The sequence below is a fragment of the Anomaloglossus baeobatrachus genome, chromosome 1 (genome assembly GCF_048569485.1).
Source record: "Anomaloglossus baeobatrachus isolate aAnoBae1 chromosome 1, aAnoBae1.hap1, whole genome shotgun sequence".
Lineage (NCBI taxonomy): Eukaryota > Metazoa > Chordata > Amphibia > Anura > Aromobatidae > Anomaloglossus > Anomaloglossus baeobatrachus.
In genome coordinates this window covers 100313032-100332079 of record NC_134353.1, presented here as the reverse complement: position 1 = coordinate 100332079, position 19048 = coordinate 100313032, and the positions used below count along the sequence as shown (strand labels likewise).

The following is a 19048-nucleotide window of genomic DNA, read 5'->3' as shown; positions in this document are numbered from 1 at the left end:
GGCGTCCGCCTCACGGTGTGTGCTTAGTTAAGCGCCTTCCACTAAGAGGTAAGCTTGAGGTCCCCCTGTGGTCCAGTAGGTTCATCAATCCCGCTTGCTCCCCTACACCGGCCGCAAGCGTTACAATCATGTGACCCAGAATAGGACAAGAGCGGTGCTGGAAACCAGAGAACATGGTGATCGGTGAGTAAATTAATACATCTACACTATATATACATTCACATAAGCTGCGTCTATGAAAATATTAATGGGAGTGCCTCTTTAAAAAGGATCTGTCACCAGTATTTAATTCTAGCTGAGTCTCTGATTATTCTTTTTTTTTTTCTTTTTTTATATCCACCATATGGTTTGATATGATCTTTTATATTGTGCTAATGTTTATGGTCTTTACTAAGTAGACGTGGTTTACAATATTCCTTGGGGGCCCGTCTAAAGCCTACTCTGCTTTATTACCCTGCGAGTCGCATCCCCTTCGTACAGACGGCACAAATTTGAAATAAAAAAACGCCCATATCTCTAGAACTGTAAAGTATACTCAGGGGAGTAGTGAAAGTAAAATAAGAAATGCAAACTGTCTACATGTGACCTGAACTTGGCCTCTATAAGGCCACCATAAACAATAGTCAAAAACCAACTGAGGGATATGAAGATTTCCTAATTCTCCCCCAAGAGATGCAGTTGGCGGAGCAAAGGTTTGGATCGTTAGAATTTCATTGTTTTTAGGGGAGATCAGCAGCTGCCAGAGGACTCTGACAGCAGCCTTCACCTCTTTCCCTGTTGATAACATATGAACGCTCAGCCAAATCGAGCGATCATGTGTATAGGAGGAGCTGGGAAAGCTAGTGTACAGCCAGGCTCAGTCACAGACGTTCCCCTTGAAACATTGGGGCATAGTTATGAAAAGTGTCTAAGATTGTACTATAGTGCAGAGCCCGATTCATTAGGACTGGCATCTTGTACACCCATCTTAATGATTAGAGCACTGCAGTATACAGGAAGACTCCTGTTATCCAGGGCAACGGGCAGGGAGAAGCCGCCAAGGACCCGCCTGTAGAATAGTCTACGGCAGCCTCCAGTCTCGGTTCCATACCTGATTAAGATCATAGTCAGTGGCTGATACATGCTGCCCACAGATTAGGCAGCGAATATCAGTGGATAGGTTCGCTATAACAGTTATACACAAGTTATATAGAGGGGAAATATTTAAAAGGTTGTGTCCAGCATTAACATTTTTTTTCCCTAAGGCATAGACTGTCAAAAACTAGCAAATGTCATGACCATGGATCTAGCACAGGCTGCTCTGATGATCAGTACCAGCTTTGGAATCCATGAATTTACCATCCGAATGCCACAGAACCACTGAATCCTGTGACTGGCAGCAGCGGTTAGGTGACTGGAACAGTGTGTTATCACAGAAACATCTGATGATATGCTGTTCCAGTCCTGAGTCCAAGTCTAAAAGAATGGACCTCTAAAATGAAGACAAATCACAATGGTGATGACGGTAATGATGACGAAGAGAAAGCTGAAGAATCCCACATAATTCCACATGGTGGTAATTTAATAAATATAAAAGAACTGAACAAATAAGGTTTAGAAATCTTTAGAAAATTACATTTTCAATAAGAAATATGATCTTTTTAGCAAGTAATGCGGGCGTCACACGAGATGATCTATCGTGCAATGCATCGTCGGGGTCACGGTTTTCGTGACGCACATCCGGCATCGTTTGCGACGTCGTTTCGTGTGACACCTCTGAGCGATGCTGAATCGGTCCCAAATCGTGAGTCGTGTACACGTCGCTTATTTTTAAAAATCATTTATTTTTCATGGCGCCGGTTGTTCATCGTACCCGGGGCAGCAGAAATTGCTCCGTGTGACACCCCGGGAACAGTGAACACAGCTAACCTGCGTCCCGCGGCACACGCCGGCTATGTGAAAGGAAGGAGGTGGGCGGGATGTTTACGTCCTGCTCATCTCCGCCCCTCCGCTTCTATTGGCCGGTGGATGTGTGATGTCGCTGTGACGCCGAACGTCCCTCCCCCTTCAGGAAGAGGATGTTCGCCGCCCACAACGAGGTCGCTCAGCAGGTAAGTGCCTGTGACGGCGGTTTAACGACTTTGTGCGACACGGGCAGCGATTTGCCCTTGATGCACAAACGACGGGGATGGGTACGATCGCTCGTGCGATCGCACGATAGATCGTACCGTGTGACGCCTGCATTAGTGTGCAGTCAGAAGCTACCATGATCAATCTCAACTTTATTAGCATCTACATACCTCAAGAAAATCCTTCGGCGCATAAACAGGTCGAAAGAGACTCAAGTCTAGAGAGGGGAACAATAAATGCAAGACTAAATAAGCTGGGTAACATGGAGCATGAATACACAGATAGCAAAGAAATTATGAAAGACAAATTTCCTCAACGTACAGACTGAACACCAGAATATATGATAAGACTTGAGGACAAGACATCATATACAGAAAAGCAGTGGTAATTCCTGTGATTAACAGATATTGCACATAAAGTTAAAATTATTACAAAAAAGAGAATACAAATAATAGGTGTTGCACAAAATATAAAACAGATTGTCAGGGACTCAACTATCGATACCTATCCATAGCACGTCATCAATGTGAGATCAGGGAAGGTCCAACACTGGCACCCCAACTGATCAGCTGAAATACAACCGGGCAGGAGGAAGACACAAGCAATGTACAGGGCAGGACACAGCAGACTCGTGCAAGGATTACTGGCTGCTGCCAAAGTATGGCTGATCGTCTCCCATTATCCACCTCTATGTGTTATAAAAATGTAACAGATTATAGACATGTTGTAGAGTAGGGGTCACCAACCTGGCTTGTGGGCCCATGATGTGTGGCTCATGGCTGTGTACCAGCTTGGTGCATTAGCACCAGGTCTAGCTATCAGCTATGAAGAGCAGGTCTCCAGATGGTGACTTTTGTGTTTAGCCCACATAGAAGAGCAGATTTGAAAGGGAGTACGGTGGGAACCCCTGGCTCTTGGCATACTTCATCAGTGTGATTTCTGTGGATAAGCTTTGACTGTTAATATACCTTTAATGGGGGCTCCTGGTGTAACTACTGTGAAGGGCGGGAGCTGGATGTGGCTCATGACCCTCTCTCTGAGCTGAATGTAACTCTCAGGCTATGTGCACACGTTGCGTATTTGCATGTAGTTACGCTGCGATCCGCACCACAGCATAACTGCATGCGTCCTGCGTCCCCTGCATAATCTATGAAGATTATGCAGGAGACGTGCGCACGTGGCGTACTACAGCGCAGCGCTTTGGCTGCTGCCCGAACCGCGCATTCTAAGAAGTGACATGTCACTTCTTTCCTGCACTCTGCCTGCATTCCCCGCTCTGTCTATGGGAGGGGCTGCATTCAGAGCGCATGGAATCAGCTTCTTTTTTTTTTCATTACGGACTCTTTCTGCAGCAATTTAAAGCGCACGTGTGCTGTTCAAATCGCTGCAGAAATTTCAGCAGGGACAGTACGCAACGTGCGCACATAGCCTCAAGGTCAGAAAAGTTGGAGACCTCTACTGTACAGCGATGGTTCTACACACATGGAAAAAATTGTTGATACTCTTCTGTTAAACTAATAAAAACTCACAATTGTCACTGAAATAACTTGAAACTGACAAAAGTCATTTTCAATATAAATTTACTAAATATCGACTAATGAGAATCAAACATTGCTTTTGCATTGTGGTTACACAAAAGAAACAACTAACAAAAATGGCCTGAATAAAATGATGGTTGCCTTAAACTTAGTTTGTCCACAACATAAACATTGATGGCCTATCCTTAAGGTGGTGTCACACATAGCGACGACGACAACGACGTCGCTGCTACGTCACCATTTTCTGTGACGTTGCAGCGACGTCCCGTCGCTGTCGCTGTGTGTGACATCCAGCAACGAGCTGGCCCCTGCTGTGAGGTCGTTGCTCATTGCTGAATGTCCTGCTTCATTTTTTCGTCGTTGCTCTCCCGCTGTGACGCACACATCGCTGTGTGTGACAGCGAGAGTGTGACGAAATGAAGCGAGCAGGGAGCAGGAGCCGGCATCTGGCAGCTGCGGTAAGCTGTAACCACTGTAAACATCGGGTAACCAAGGGAAGACCTTTCCCTGGTTACCCGATATTTACCTTCATTACCAGCCTCCGCCGCTCTTGCTGCTAGTGCCGGCTCCTGCTCTGTGCACATGTAGCTGCAGTACACATCGGGTTAATTAACCCGATGTGTACTGTAGCTAGGAGAGCAAGGAGCCAGCGCTAAGCAGTGTGCGCGGCTCCCTGCTCTCTGCACATGTAGCGACGTTATGATCGCTGCTGCGTCGCTGTGTTTGACAGCTAAGCAGCGATCATAACAGCGACTTACAAGGTCGCTGTTACGTCACAGAAAATGGTGACGTAACGTCGTTTTCGCTGTCGCTATGTGTGACACCAGCTTTAGATTGTCTCTATTGTCATATAACATTGATATTGATTTGACATCATCCATATTGTCATATGGAGCCATATTAGAGACCAAATACTACGGAAATTGCTGTTTCATAGGTAAAAATTAATAGATTCCTGTATGTCAAGGTAGCTTAGCAGATGCGGATATGCAACCCAGTTATATAAAATTCTATTAGATTAGGTCTCAAACAATAAAAAAATAAATGTCTGCTCTTCATTAATAGCTGTACCTGGTTCTTCTGTTCCCATTTCATTCCATTTGTTCAGCAATTCTTTCTGCTCAGCACTAGGCCTCTGTAATGCAAATGATAGTCAAGTTGAAAATAATAAGAAGTCAGAGACATATTATAGAGGAATAACAAATGTATCTTGGTAGGCGACATCATTACTGTCCACTATAGGCAGACTATAGGCAGGTAACATGCTCAGTAATAGACCAAGAGGTGACACCTAAAATGTAAAAATCAGCTGTCTGAAGTGTTGTGATATGTGTGGTGCATTTATATAACAAAAACAAATAAAAAGGACTTTATGCCAAATTTGAAGACGGGCAACACCAGCAGCGGTACTTCTGTAGAGATAGAATTTGAACAGTAATATACCTGGTAATGGGAACCATATGTAGGGCCTGAGAAAAAGCAGATCACAGACCGGAACGGTTGTCATGCTGGACTAAGAATAGACCTGATGCAGGACAGAATCCTCCAGCACTGATAACTCAGCAAGGAAGATAAAACAAAGCTAGCCTGCATGACAAAGGGAATTTAATCCATAAAATATATATTTATACAATAGTGGATTATTAAAACATCAAATATTCCACTTGAAGAACTTCTTTTTACCGGTCTAAATAGAAGTATTTTTAAAGGGATTGTGGTACAATTAAAACTCCAGTGTCTTTCCTCCATACCCAACTAACTCCCCTACCCGATCTATAACAAGATAGGATACCACACTCTCCTCTGTACCGGAAGTTCATGGCATCGGAGGAACCCTCAACTCTGCATTGTCCTTCAAACCACACATTTAAGCTCTTGCCACCTCCAACTCAACAATATTTCCAGAAGTTGTCATTTCCTCATCCCTCAATCTACTAAATTGTTAAATAGTGCATACCTTCATTATCTCGCGCCTCGACTACTACAATATCCTGTGGCCTTCCTGCTGACACTTTTGCACTTCTTCAGTCCGTCCTTAACTCTGCTGTCTCCTTGCTACTCCTCCGTTCTGCAAATCCCTTCATTGGCTCCCAATTGCCCAACATATATAAATCCAACATCTAGCATTGACTTACAAAGCCATCCATAATCTTTCTACTCCATATATCTCCAAGCTAATCTCCTGATATATTCCTACACATAATCTGCAGTCCTCCTAATACCTCCTTCTCTGCTCCACACTTATACATTCCTCCATCAAATACCTTCAAGACTTTTCCATCAATTATCCCCGTTCTCTGGAATTGAGTGCCCAAACACATCCGATTTTCCACCATATTCGGTACTTTCAGACATAACCGGAAAATACATCTCTTCAAGACATCGTTGCCATCGTACCACCATCGAAGCTGTTACAACCTCACAAACTACTGTTTCCTGCCCATTATCCTGAAAACCAGCAAGGGCTGGACCCTCTCCTCTCTGTAACAGTTTGTTAACTATACTTTATATTTGTATTTTCCATGTAACCCTTCTAATGTACAGCACCATGGAATCAATGGTGCTCAAAAAATAAATAAATAATAATAAATAAAAAAAAAAATTGCTGATAGAAGCTCATTATGGCTCCACCTGCTGCCACTATGATCCTCTCTGGATGTCCACCTAAAGCCATGTGTACACTGAGTTTTTTGAGACATTCAAAAAAACGAAAAAAGTTTTTCAAGTGGAAACCACTTCAGAAAATGTTCTTTTTGGAGGGAGTTTTTCTTTCCGGAATGTTTCCTAAAAAGTTTTGAAAGAGTTTTTTCCCTCAAGCGTTTTTGCAGTCTTTTGATTTCACAGTACCTAGCATGCAATGGATTCCAACGGGATAAAATTCAACAGTGATATAAACTTTTTTTTTCCCCACCAATTTTTCGAAACCTCTTCAAAAAAAAAAAAAAAAAAAGATAACACTTAAAGAACGAAACCAGCAAAGTGGTTTGGAAATGAAGAGGAAGAGATTTTGCCACCTCTTTTTCAAGAGGTTTTTGAGACTGATTTTCGAATAAGCTCCTCAAAAACTGTCAAAATGAATCCTAATGTATACAATAACAAGATTCACCACCGACATGTTAGAGGATAGTGGGACTCAGCATGTGAGACCACCTTTATTAGGTGGACGATCAGCAAAGAAAAAAGAAAAAGAACAAGCGGGGCCATAACAAATATGACCGACAGCCAAACGCAAGGGGAAAAAATCATTATGTTTTGTGTCATCTAACATAGTGAATTGTTAGCTTGTGGACAGCCCCTTTAAGTACTGTAATAAAAGACAATGTTATTAATGACTTTAGGCTTTAATTTTACTTTAATATATTAAAAGTAAAATGAAATATGTCACATATGACAAAGAGTTGAGAATACAAAGTGATTGATCATGTAGGACAGAGACATTTTAGACATTTTATGATAGACATAAGCAATCATTTCTCACTATGTTATACTGTTTGGCACAGAAGACATGACACCTCGCAGTAAACACAGTAAAGCGGACTGACACAATACCTTACGTGCAAGAGGAATATTCAGCTCTGTACACATACTGTTCAGACTCTTCAGGATCCTCTTCTCCCAACTTGCCTAAAAAATGTGAATAAAGACATAGCCTCCTATTAATCAAGCCTGGTATTTTACACAGTTACTTGATTAAGAGCTGCGGGTCTCCTAATGATTTTGGCTCATCTATCAGCTGCCATGTACCATCACAAGAAATGTACTCTGGAGCCAGAGACTGGAGCAAATATCTGCCCTAATTTACTCTACTTTTTGAGGCATAATTTATGATAAACTTGTTGGCCACACTTCCTCCAGACGAGGCTCCATCCGGAGTAAAAGTGACAACATTGATACAGCGCCGCACAATCAGCTCTACCCTCACCTACTGTATCCTCACCTATCACTTGTAGACTGTGAGCCCTCGCGGGCAGGGACCTCTCTCCTCCTGTACCTGTCTGTGCCTTGTATTGTTTATGATTATTGTACTTGTCCCTATTATGTATACCCCTTTCACATGTAAAGCGCCATGGAATTGATGGCGCTATAATAATAAATAATAATAATAATAATAATAATAATAATAACAACTGTGAGCTGCAAAACAATTATAAAACATTTAATTCCATCCTGGCAAAAACAGTTTGATATATCAAGGCTTTAATATATTCTAATAAAGCAGATAGTTTTCATAACGGACTATTCCCATTCCATAACAGTAGGCCATCCCTTAATGGGTCATTCCTAAAAAGTTGTCATCGAGTGCTGTACCCGGTTTTCTCAAACAAACCTGAACACAAGGGCCGAGAGGATAAAGGCCGCTTTATAAGCTGCGACATCGCTAGCGATCGCACCCGCCCCCGTCGTGTGTGCACCACGGGCAAAACGCTGCTCGTTGCGGACAAAATTGGTAGTGCGCGTCACACATACTTACCTGCCTAACGACGTCGCTGTTGCCGGCGAACAACCTCTTTTCTAAGGGGGAGGTTCGTGTGGTGTCACGGCGACGTCACACAGCAGGCAACCAATAGAAGTGGAGGGGCGGAGAGCACCCGCATGAAGGTCACGCCCACCTTGTTGTTGGAACGCTGTTGTTCGTCGTTCCCGGGGTGTCACACGTAGCAAAGTGTGCTGCCTCAGAAACGACGAACAACCTGCGTCCCAGAAGATCAACGACATTTTGAAAATGAATGACGTGTCAACGATCAACAATGTGGTGAGTATTTTGGATCATTAGCGGTCGCTCGTACGTGTCACACATAACGACGTCGCTAACGAGGCCGGATGTGCATCACGAATTCCGTGACCCCAACGACATCTCGTTAGTGATGTTGTCGCGTGTAAAGCGGCCTTTAGTCGAGAATGCCACTGGGGACCTGCCTTTATCACTAGTCTTAAATGGGTCTTATACCCTTCACCTTCTCTGAAATTCTTCAGCATTTCAGAGTCAAACATAAATGACTGAAATCCTGCAGCCTGTGCCTGATGGTTCAGGCAGCAAGTATCCACCGTCAGGTTCCTTTTAAGCCTCATCTGCATATAAATTAAAAATAAAAAAAAGACTGTTTAGTCAGAGAACAAAATCCATCAGTAAAAGTGTGAATGAAATTATGTTTCAGAGAGCAACAGGTCCATGACATCAGGGAGAGAAAAAGGGAAAATGGCTAACAGGGCACAATTTGGCTATTTTCACATCATTGTGTACTGACTTTTGTTGCAGACGGTTTGACATTAATGGCTGTGTGTTGAGTTATTTAGAGGGCACACCAAATTTACACTGTTCGGGCTAGGACACACGGCGAGTAAAATGGCCCGAGTGGAATGCAATAAAAAAAAAATTTGCATTCCACCCAGACCCATGTTACTCTATGGGGCCGTTCCCATAGGCAATTATTTTCTAAGTCCTAATCAGACTGAGAAAATAGTTGCATCAGATGCCATTCGCTCACATGGACCCAGCCTTAAACAAACTGCCCACTGACTACTTTACAATGTATCAAAGTGTCATATTTTCAGTATTATATCAGAAAACTGACCAGCTGCTTCCACAAATGTGAACAGGCGCCAACCGAAAAAAAACAACATCTACAAAAGCATATCCAATGGCACTCAATAATATAATCATACATTGCATTGCATTACTGCTATATGAAATATTAGAGAAAGCTGAAAAATACAAAGCTAATGTGAAAAATGAGTAAAAAGACATTCAAATTGTCTCTCCAGGAAAGGAGACAAACTCTGGCGCAGCGCCACCTATTGGAAATAGCGATCCTAAAAGTCAAATGTGGATTTTTAACAATCCTTTGCATACGACTTTAGGATTCTGATCTGGCATCCAATCCTATTTGCAACAAAGACATTGGCATTGTATTACTGCTTTGGAAATATTGACAAAAAAGAGAATTTTAGCTTATGTACTGGCCAATCCATGTGAGCCTGATAATGAATGGCAAGGTAAGCTCATTATATTGGGAACCTAACTGTAAAATGCCTCTATGTGTGATTAAAAATCTGCATGTCTGGGCAGATAGGTCCCTGGCTAAATAAAATGGTGGACACACCCTGGCTATGTGGCGGAGTGCTAGGTCAGAAGAAATGCACTATAACTATCAGAAAACTGACCAGCACCTACCACAGATGTGAATAGGCGGCAACCGAAAAATACAATAATGCAATGCCTATGTCTTTTTACTAATTTTTCACATTAGGTATGTATTTTTCAACTTTCTCTAATATTCTAATAACAGAGAGTGAACGGAAAAGGGTTGTAAATCCGCGCCAAGGACTCAATGGATTCAGAAGGAGATTTATGCTTCTTTTAATGGCATGCACAGGTCAACGCGTTTCAGGAGTCACAGCTCCCTTCATCAGGACAGCAGGCACAACCATTATAGGTGAATTTGATACATTTTTTAACCTTTCCGTCACCAGGGTAAGACCCTATTGCGCTTTCTTGTTCCACAGCTCTTTCCTTATCTAATATTCTTATAGAAGTAATGCAATGCCAAAGTATCCTTATATTATTGAGTGCAACAAGATATGCTTTTGTAGATATCTGCAGTGTTGTCCTTTGAAAAGATATAATAAAATATTTACAAAAATGTGAGGGTATGTACTCAATTTTTTACATACTGTATACACACACACACACACACACACACACACAAAAAACAGGGCATCATGCAGATGGAAAAATTGTAAAAAGTTAACAAAAATGCACACAAAAAAATTCACTGTGAAAGAAAAAAATGGTCTAATATTAAAGTCTAGAAATAGTTTCTTCAGATGTATTCAGGAACATTCCTTTGTTTTGTTATTTTCGCTCACAGGATAAATTACTGAATTACTTTGAGGTGTAATTTTGTATTGTTTGTTCTGCAGTGCAAGAAGAAGATTAGAAGAGGATTTCAGTGCTCATATTAAAGAAAAGGCAGACAAATAATACAAGCTTGCCATAATCTGTAGATATGATCACCGTATGCTGACGGGAACATAAGCTGAAAATTAATACAGCTACTTGGAACTTCTACGCACAGTATTTTGGGTGTGTTACTAATGCTGGCGATGAAAGTTGTAAGTTAATAATGCATATACTGCAAACAAAAGTTTGCTAATAAATTAAATTTGACTACCGTATTTTTCGGACCTTTCCTTCCAAAAATTTGGGAGGAAAATGAGGGGTGCGTCTTAAAATCCGAATATAGCTTTATGCCTGTCGGTGCCGGCTGCCTCTCTGTGCGGGTGGACGGGCGTACTGCTGGCTGCCACTGTGTGCGTGCGGGTGGCAGTGCAGCAGGTTTCCCAGTGTGTCCGCGGTCTCAGTTTCAAATGATGGCGCCGGGAGCGGGCGCGTGCACAGATGGAGCTCTTGGATGAGAGCTGCGCATGCGCCGCTCCAGACGCCATCATTTGAACTGGGACCGCGGACACTGGGACACTCACCACACCAGCCTGCTGCACCCCTCACCCGCCTCTGCTGCCACCACTACTGACACGCCGCACCTGCCACCATGGACCCTGTCGCACCTGCCACCACGGACTCCGCCGCACCTGCCACCACGGACCCCGCCGCACCTGCCACCACGGACCCCGCCGCACCTGCCACCACGGACCCCGCCGCACCTGCCACCACGGACCCTGCTGCACCTGCCACCATGGACCCCGCAGCACCTGCCACCACGGACCCCGCCGCACCTGTCATCACGGACCCCGCCGCACCTGCCAACACGGACCCCGCCGCCAGCACAACCTCTGCCTCCGGTCACCCCGCTTCACCACCACTGCTGCCCCCCTCCGGTAAGAGAACACCGGCGTATAAGACGGACCCCATTTTTATTTTTTTACCTTTTTTATGTCTAAATTTGAGGTTGTCTCTCCAGTAAAGGAGACAAACTCTAGCACAGCGCCACCTATTGGAAGTAGCGATCCTAAAAGTCACAAGTGGATTTTTGACAATCCTTTGCAATATGACTCAGGATATATAAGCCAGATCAGAATCCCAATTTGCAGACACGGTGTTTCGGGGTGCTTGCCCCTCGTCAGTGCAAAGTATGGGGGTGTCTGATCTGGCTCATGAGAAAGCTATGTGGGGACCACGGGGGAACACTATTCTCCTTAAGGAGACTTTGCAAGCCAGTCTGGCTGCCAGGTAAGGGGACTTATAGCTGCAATGCCCCTAAAATTCCACGGGGGAACACTATTCTCCTTAAGGAGACTTTGCAAGCCAGTCTGGCTGCCAGGTAAGGGGACTTATAGCTGCAATGCCCCTCTGGGAAATATTCAAATTGTCTCTCCAGTAAAGGAGACAAACTCTAGCACAGCGCCACCTATTGGAAGTAGCGATCCTAAAAGTCACAAGTGGATTTTTGACAATCCTTTGCAATATGACTCAGGATATATAAGCCAGATCAGAATCCCAATTTGCAGACACGGTGTTTCGGGGTGCTTGCCCCTCGTCAGTGCAAAGTATGGGGGTGTCTGATCTGGCTCATGAGAAAGCTATGTGGGGACCACGGGGGAACACTAAATTTGAGGTGCGTCTTATAATCCAGTGCGTCTTATAAAGCGAAAAATACGGTATATAGGCCATGAGCATGCATGTTTAGTTAAAGGGGTGGTTCACCCATTTTTTTTTATTTTCTCTATCAATGTAACTTACCGTTTAAGTTGTCTTCTTAATTGCCTTCTATTTCCAGATCTGGCACTTAGTGGCGCTATCCTCTTCGCTCAGTGCCGATCACATGACCCCCGGGTGCTGTGGTCTCTGGCATCCGCTGATGTCACGTCAACTTCCAGGCTCTGAAAGTTGACGTTACATCAGCAGAAGCAGCTGCCTCTGATCCATGACTGGGCTGTGGGAGGTGATCACCGAAGGTCACAGCCCAGCATGAGGAGAAGGAGAGAAGGGTTTACTGACCATCCTGCAGCTGTGTGCGGGGACTGCACAAGGAGCGAGAGGAGAGGGAGAGGAGGAGACATGTCGGGTGAGTATGTTATCACACAGGGTTGGAAGTGGGAGGATGAGCAGAGCGCAGGCTGCCACTGCAAATGATTATAGGAGTTGTAGGAACTGAACCCAGGAAGTCAGGAGAGAGATTAACCATGTGCTGCTAGAGCACGATAAAAGGTAATATTGCTGAAATAAGAGAACAGATGTGTGGAGAGGCACATAATAGCAAGATTTAGGAGGGAAAAAAAAAATCAGTTTTGGTAACTGGACAACTTCTTTAAAGGGAAAATGTCTTAAAAAAAAAAAATCATTAACTGAAAAAATATAAAGTATTAATGTTATGTTCAAATAAAATTATTTGTTTTTAATTGAGAAAAATATATAAAAAAAATTTAAGTTTGATATATTCCACTCTTAAACACTAGGGGGAGCAGCTGCTGAAATCCGACTGTAGTACTACTGTAGAAGTAGCTCACATTACAGCTGCAGTAAAAGTGGGCAGAATCTGCTCTCCTGTGTGTGATGTCGCAGCTCCTCCTACCAATCTGGGTGTTTCCAACAGGATAAGAGTTTAGGATCACAGTGTGGAGCCATTTTGTTGGTGGTCACAGAGTGATCCTAATATGTCTAAAGTGACACTAAAGGCCAGCTGCATAGTGCTCCACTGTATCCCAATGCCCCCACACTGCCTACTGACTATTTCCCAATGCCCCCACACTGCCTACTGACTATTTCCCAATGCCCCCACATTGCCTACTGACTGTTTCCCAATGCTCCACTCAGCTCACTGACTATATACCAATGCCTCATGCACTCACCTCAGACCTGCGCCTCGGCAGTCTGTCCTGTCAGAGATCACAGTACGAGCAGTGGAGGCCCGAGGTGAGCACACGCGGGGAGGGGGGTCCGTGGCATAGTGTAGGGGAGGGGGTCCGCGGCATAGTGCGGGGGCGGGGGAGGGGGGGTCGCGGCATAGTGCGGGGGATTGGTGGGTGGCAGCATAGTGCGGGGGAGTGGTGGGTCACGGCATAGTGCGGGGGAGGGGGGGGGGTCGTGGCATAATGCGGGGGGGTGAAAGGCAAAGTGGGGAGCAGCGCCAGGATCAGTTATGGTGCAATCACCATTGCCCGGCGTCGGTACTCACCCCATCCATCCCGGCGGGTGACAGGGTTAAAATGCAGCACACAGCATAGCTGTGAGCTCCACAAAGATAGCGCTGATCTCCTCCCTCTACTGTGATCAGGACAGAACAGGTGGCGCGTCCATTTCACAGCAGACGTCTTCTGTATGTAACTAAATGGGGTCGGATTCGGACCACTGTGTTCTATGCCCTGGGGGCTGCCATAAAGGAGGTGAGTAACCGTCATTACAAACACCAAATCCATGATGGCAGCGCCCAGGGCTTCAGTAAAACTAGAATTAAATAAAAACTAAATAAACAGTGAGTTTAATTTTGTATTAAAAATACTTGATTTCATAATCCCTATTATTAATACAAAAATAAAAAAAATGTGACACCCTTCCTTTAATAGAAAAGCTGCTGCTAGGTGCATCTTGTAACTATCATCAGGAAATAAGGGTGTGAAGGGGCAGCTGGGTGCAAACCTATTAGATTGTATAATAAATCCCAGAGTAATTTCTTTATTTCCAGAAGCTGCTCATAGACACCTCTCCATTACTAACCCAGGGCTTGATGGCAGCTGTGATGTTTAACAAATCACAACTGCCATCAACCCCATTTATTACCCCAATTGCCACCACACCAGGGTAATCGGGATGTACAGAGTAAAGTGTATATCGCTTTTGCTATTATTTATTTAACTAATGTAAATGAATTTAGACATAGGGGAGCCTCTATTCAAACCAGCCATGATAAACCACACAGCTGGGGGCTGCAGCCCACAACTGTCTACTTTACCTTTGCTGGTTATCACAAATAGCCGGGGAACCATAAGTCCTGCTGTTTTTTTTCACTGCACCTCCCAATCATAGTAATACCAGTAGCAAAGATGGCTATTGGCAGGCAATCGCTGCTTGTTTAGTGGCTGAAAATCAGGCGCCAATCATGCGGGGGGGGGTGGGGGACTTGAAACTCACAAGATGCATACCAAAATATTCAATGAGTAATGAATATCCCAAATACCGAGTGCAAACAAAAAAATAATTCTCATCTAAGTGTCGTGTATGTCCTCTTCTTATATTTATAGGAAGGCATCAACTTTGAAGGTGAAATGAAGAAATTCTGCATAGTCAGCAAAATGATTCAATACTTACAGAGAAAATACCTATCATGAATAGAATAAATTAAAGATTCCCCTCTGCCCCGTTATTCTTCATGTAAATGTAAATATAAAACGGTAATAAATAAAAAAACTAAATCGGAAGCATTATTTTGCTTTATGTTGTAGGGTTCCTCAGTTATTGATAGATTAATTTGTTACTAAGAAAGCCACAACCAAGTGGTTTGCTGTCTCATTGGTGCCACATGTGATGGAACGAGTTGATAAATTATAGTGGGGTCTGGTGATGATCATAGCCCATGTGGGAAGCAAAGACAGAATAAGCGGTAGGTGGAGAATCCTCAAGAATAATTCTAAAAGATATTAGTCAGTAAGCCGAAAAGAAGGACCTCAAAAGGTCGATTTCTCTGGAATACTGGCTATGCCATGGCCATCACAGCTGGAAATTTAGGAAGCAAAATGCAGGTGTTAAAGGGAACCTGTCACCAGATTTGGTGACTATAAACTGCAGCCACCACCACTGGGCTCTTATATACAGCATTCTAACATGCTGTAAATAAGAGCCCAGGCCGCTGTGTAGAATGTGAAAATCACTTTATAATACTCACCTAAACGGTCAGTGCGGTGCAGGTTGGTCATATGGGTGTTTCCGTTCTCCGGGTGCGGTGCCTCCTCTTTCGGACATCTTTGTTTCCTTCTTCTGAAGCCTGGGTGCATGACGCATCCTACGTCATGCACACTAGCCAGCATTGAGGTCCCGCTCATGCGCACTACAATACTTTGATCTGCCCTGCTTTGCACGTTGCGAAATCGCTACTGCGATATCGTCGGGGTCAAATCGAAAATGACGCACATCCGTTGCTGGTAATGACGTCGGAACGTGTAAAGTCTAGACGCGCCGATAAACGATCGCAAAAGCGGCGTAAATCGGTGATCTGTGTAGCGTCGGACATTTTCATAATGTCGCACCATTAGGAGATACAATGTTGTTCCTCGTTCCTGCGGCAGCACATATCGCTGTGTGTGAAGCCACAGGAGCGAGGAACATCTCCTTACCTGCCTCCACCAGCTATGCGGAAGGAAGGAGGTGGGTGGGATGTTTACGTCCCGCTCATCTCTGCCCCTCCGCTTCTATTGGCCGCCTGCCGTGTGACGTGACTAGGCAGGTAAGTCCGTGTGAAGCTTCCGTAGCGATAATGTTCGCTACGGCAGCTATCACAAGATATCGCATGTGCGACGGGGGCAGGTACTATCGCGCTCGGCATCACAAGCATCGGCTAGCGATGTCGCAGCATGCAAATTACCTCTTAGTCGAATGCAGCAACCATTGGGATCAGGAGGAATATATGACCCTAAGGTCTTTTGGAGCGGGCTGAATGGCTCAATGTGGTTGTACATACACCCTTTTCTTTTATCCTTTCCCATCCCTCAGTTGAACTTGATGGACGTTTGTCTTTTTTCAATGTATTCATTTATGTATAGTTACATAGTAAATAAAGTGGCATTTGAATGTTATCATTCCCCTTGTCAAAGAGTAAGAAAAGGAGCCCATAATCTGATATTGTTTAATAAGTGCTGCGTAGGGACACCATACAATGAGGAATTCCAACTAAACATGGCTTACAGTGTAATGTAATCATACAACATGCAAAAGAGGCCACCTGGACCCCAGTGGAGCAATGCGTATCACGGAAGAACACGCAACAGTCAGTGTGAAAAAATGGCCATATTCCTGCACCTCCAAAATGAATATTTACCCAATGGCTATAAAATACCTCAGCACCCTTGGATTTTATTAATGAAATGAAAGGCAGGATAGTAGATCCCATATTAGATGTATTTTTGCATATTCACATTTAAAGGGAACCTGTCAGGTGCAATATGCACCCAAAACCCCAAGCAGTTCTGGGTGCATATTGCTAATCCCTGCCTAACCGTCCCTGTATACACTAGCATAGATAAAGAGATCATTAGAAAAAGTATTTCTACAGATCTCTTACCGTATGTTAATGAGCAAGGGGACTAGTCCCCTGGGCGTTAGTCGCCCCTCATTAGCATGTTGGTACGCCCCTGTGGATGTGCTAACATGCTAATGAATACACAGCGTCAGAGGATGATCTCACACTCACCTCTCCGCCGCCCGATGCTGGATTTCGGCTTGGAGTTTGGGTCATGCGTACTACTTCAGTTTGAAGCCAGTACGCATACACCCAGCTTCATAGTGCGCATAACCCAAACTTCAGGGTCATGCGCACTGAGCCGAAATCCAGCGTCAAGCGGCGGAGAAGTGAGTGAGATCATCCTCTGGCGCTGCGTATTCATTAGCATGTTAGCACACCCACAGGGACATAGTAACATACTAATGAGGGGCGACTGACCGGGGAACTAATGCACAGGGGACTACTGCCCTCACTCATTACCATACGGTAAAAGATCTTTAGAAATATTTTTTCTAAAGATCTCTTTATCTATGCTAGTGTATACAGGGACGGTTAGGCAGGGATTAGCAATATGCACCCAGAACTGTTCCAAGTTCTGGGTGCATATTGGACCTGACAGGTTGCCTTTAAATTTTTCATTAAGCGTGCTCCAGAAGAAGCTTATAGTGAGGCGAAACCATGGATCAGGTATAAATCATCCTTCCCAACCCAGGTGTTTCAAATCTTAATGTTGAATAAAGAATTCTCTCCCTCACCTAGTAGTGAAAAGCTGCACTATGTTTCACCTTTACACATTTCTAGAATACAAATTGTATTAAACTGATGCATATCCATAGAAAGCAATTGGAAAATAAAGACGGCAGTGCAAGGATCAGTCCAAACATTTTCCCTCAAACTTCAATACAGTATATCGGCATTGCAATGTTATGCAGAATACAAGGTTTCACTAAAGCAGAGATGATTTGGACAGATATTCAATGACTTACACCTCAGAGGTCAAGAAACAAAGAGGTGAGGTTGCGTTCAAGTACAGGCTTCATGCTAGAGGTCAGTGATGGAGGGTCTTCTCTATAGCCAGGCTGTACAGACTGCTGTCAGTCACTTACAGATTGTAGGGAGGCCAGACTCAGAGATTGGCGGCTGCTGATAAACACATGTGTGAGGATGTAGTAAAAAAGATTACAAATAGTGTTGAGCGGGCCCGAACTTAAAAAGTCCGGATCTGCGCGGTTTCAGTGTCCGATCCGGATCCGACAGGGAATCCGGCTGCACGATCCGGGTTCGGGATTTTTTTTTTTCTTCTCTCTCTCTCTCATTCTCTCTCTCTCCCCATTAACTTACATTGTGCCGGATTCCGGATCGGATCCGGACTTCTCTGACAACCCGCAACGGATCCACCGGACCCGGATTATTAGCAATCCGCTCAACTCTAATTACAAACCTTTTTTGCATAAAACTAATCTGTTTAATAAGTTAGCCAAAATAACACTGCACTGCATGCACAACTATGCCGTACTATGGAAGTTCTCACGACCTACCTGAGCTCTCCGCATATATGCCAGGGGCTCTTTGATATGTTCGGCAGGTGCTGCAGGATGGCACGGAGCTGGAAGCCTAGAGGGCAAATAAATATAAATCAAATGTAAAGTCCATTTTACTCATGACAAATTCGATGAATTTGCACTTGTGTCTGCCTCTATGGATACTTGCTGCATGTTGAATGTTCCTATTAATAACCTGAATGATGTAAAAATCATCATACCAAGAAGGTAAATGTTAAATAGTGGTCAGAACAAAGCTCTTATTTTTTTCACAGATTCTGAATAACCCCATATCAAGTTTAGCAGATCTAGTTGGATTTTCCAGACATTTCCTTTATTGCATTTTACAGCAAAAGCCATGGTCCGTAAACAGCTTACAACACAGCAAAGGGAACCTTGTTGGAGAAAGTTATTAGATGAGAGTAGGGTACAAAAATGTTTCCAAAGCAAAGCTGGTAGCTGACTTTTGGGAAGGCTTAACTGGAAAAATTAAAGATGAACTGAACGGTCTGGCCATGATATTCCTGCTGCATTGGATGACCTCATTTCCTTGGCTACCCAGGTCGACCTTCGGTTCCAGGAGCAATCCATGGAAGTGAAATGTGATAGGGAATATATACATCAGTCTCCCTCCCTCCAGAGGCCGCCGATGTCCCAGTTTCCGGTTGCCGCTCCAGCTCCTGAACCCATG

General features: G+C 44.1%; 1 protein-coding gene across 1 annotated transcript in view; it reads right to left on the bottom strand.

Moving 5' to 3' along the window:
* The window catches only part of TBC1D19 (TBC1 domain family member 19), a 261587-nt gene that overhangs the window by 192868 nt on the left and 49671 nt on the right, over positions 1 to 19048 (bottom strand). Inside the window, exons 4-7 of the mRNA XM_075346943.1 lie at positions 18355 to 18430; positions 7197 to 7271; positions 4719 to 4782; positions 2280 to 2326 (exon numbers count right to left, since the gene is read on the bottom strand). Coding sequence (XP_075203058.1) covers positions 2280 to 2326; positions 4719 to 4782; positions 7197 to 7271; positions 18355 to 18430 — 262 coding nt within the window. The remainder of the gene's footprint in view (positions 1 to 2279; positions 2327 to 4718; positions 4783 to 7196; positions 7272 to 18354; positions 18431 to 19048) is intronic.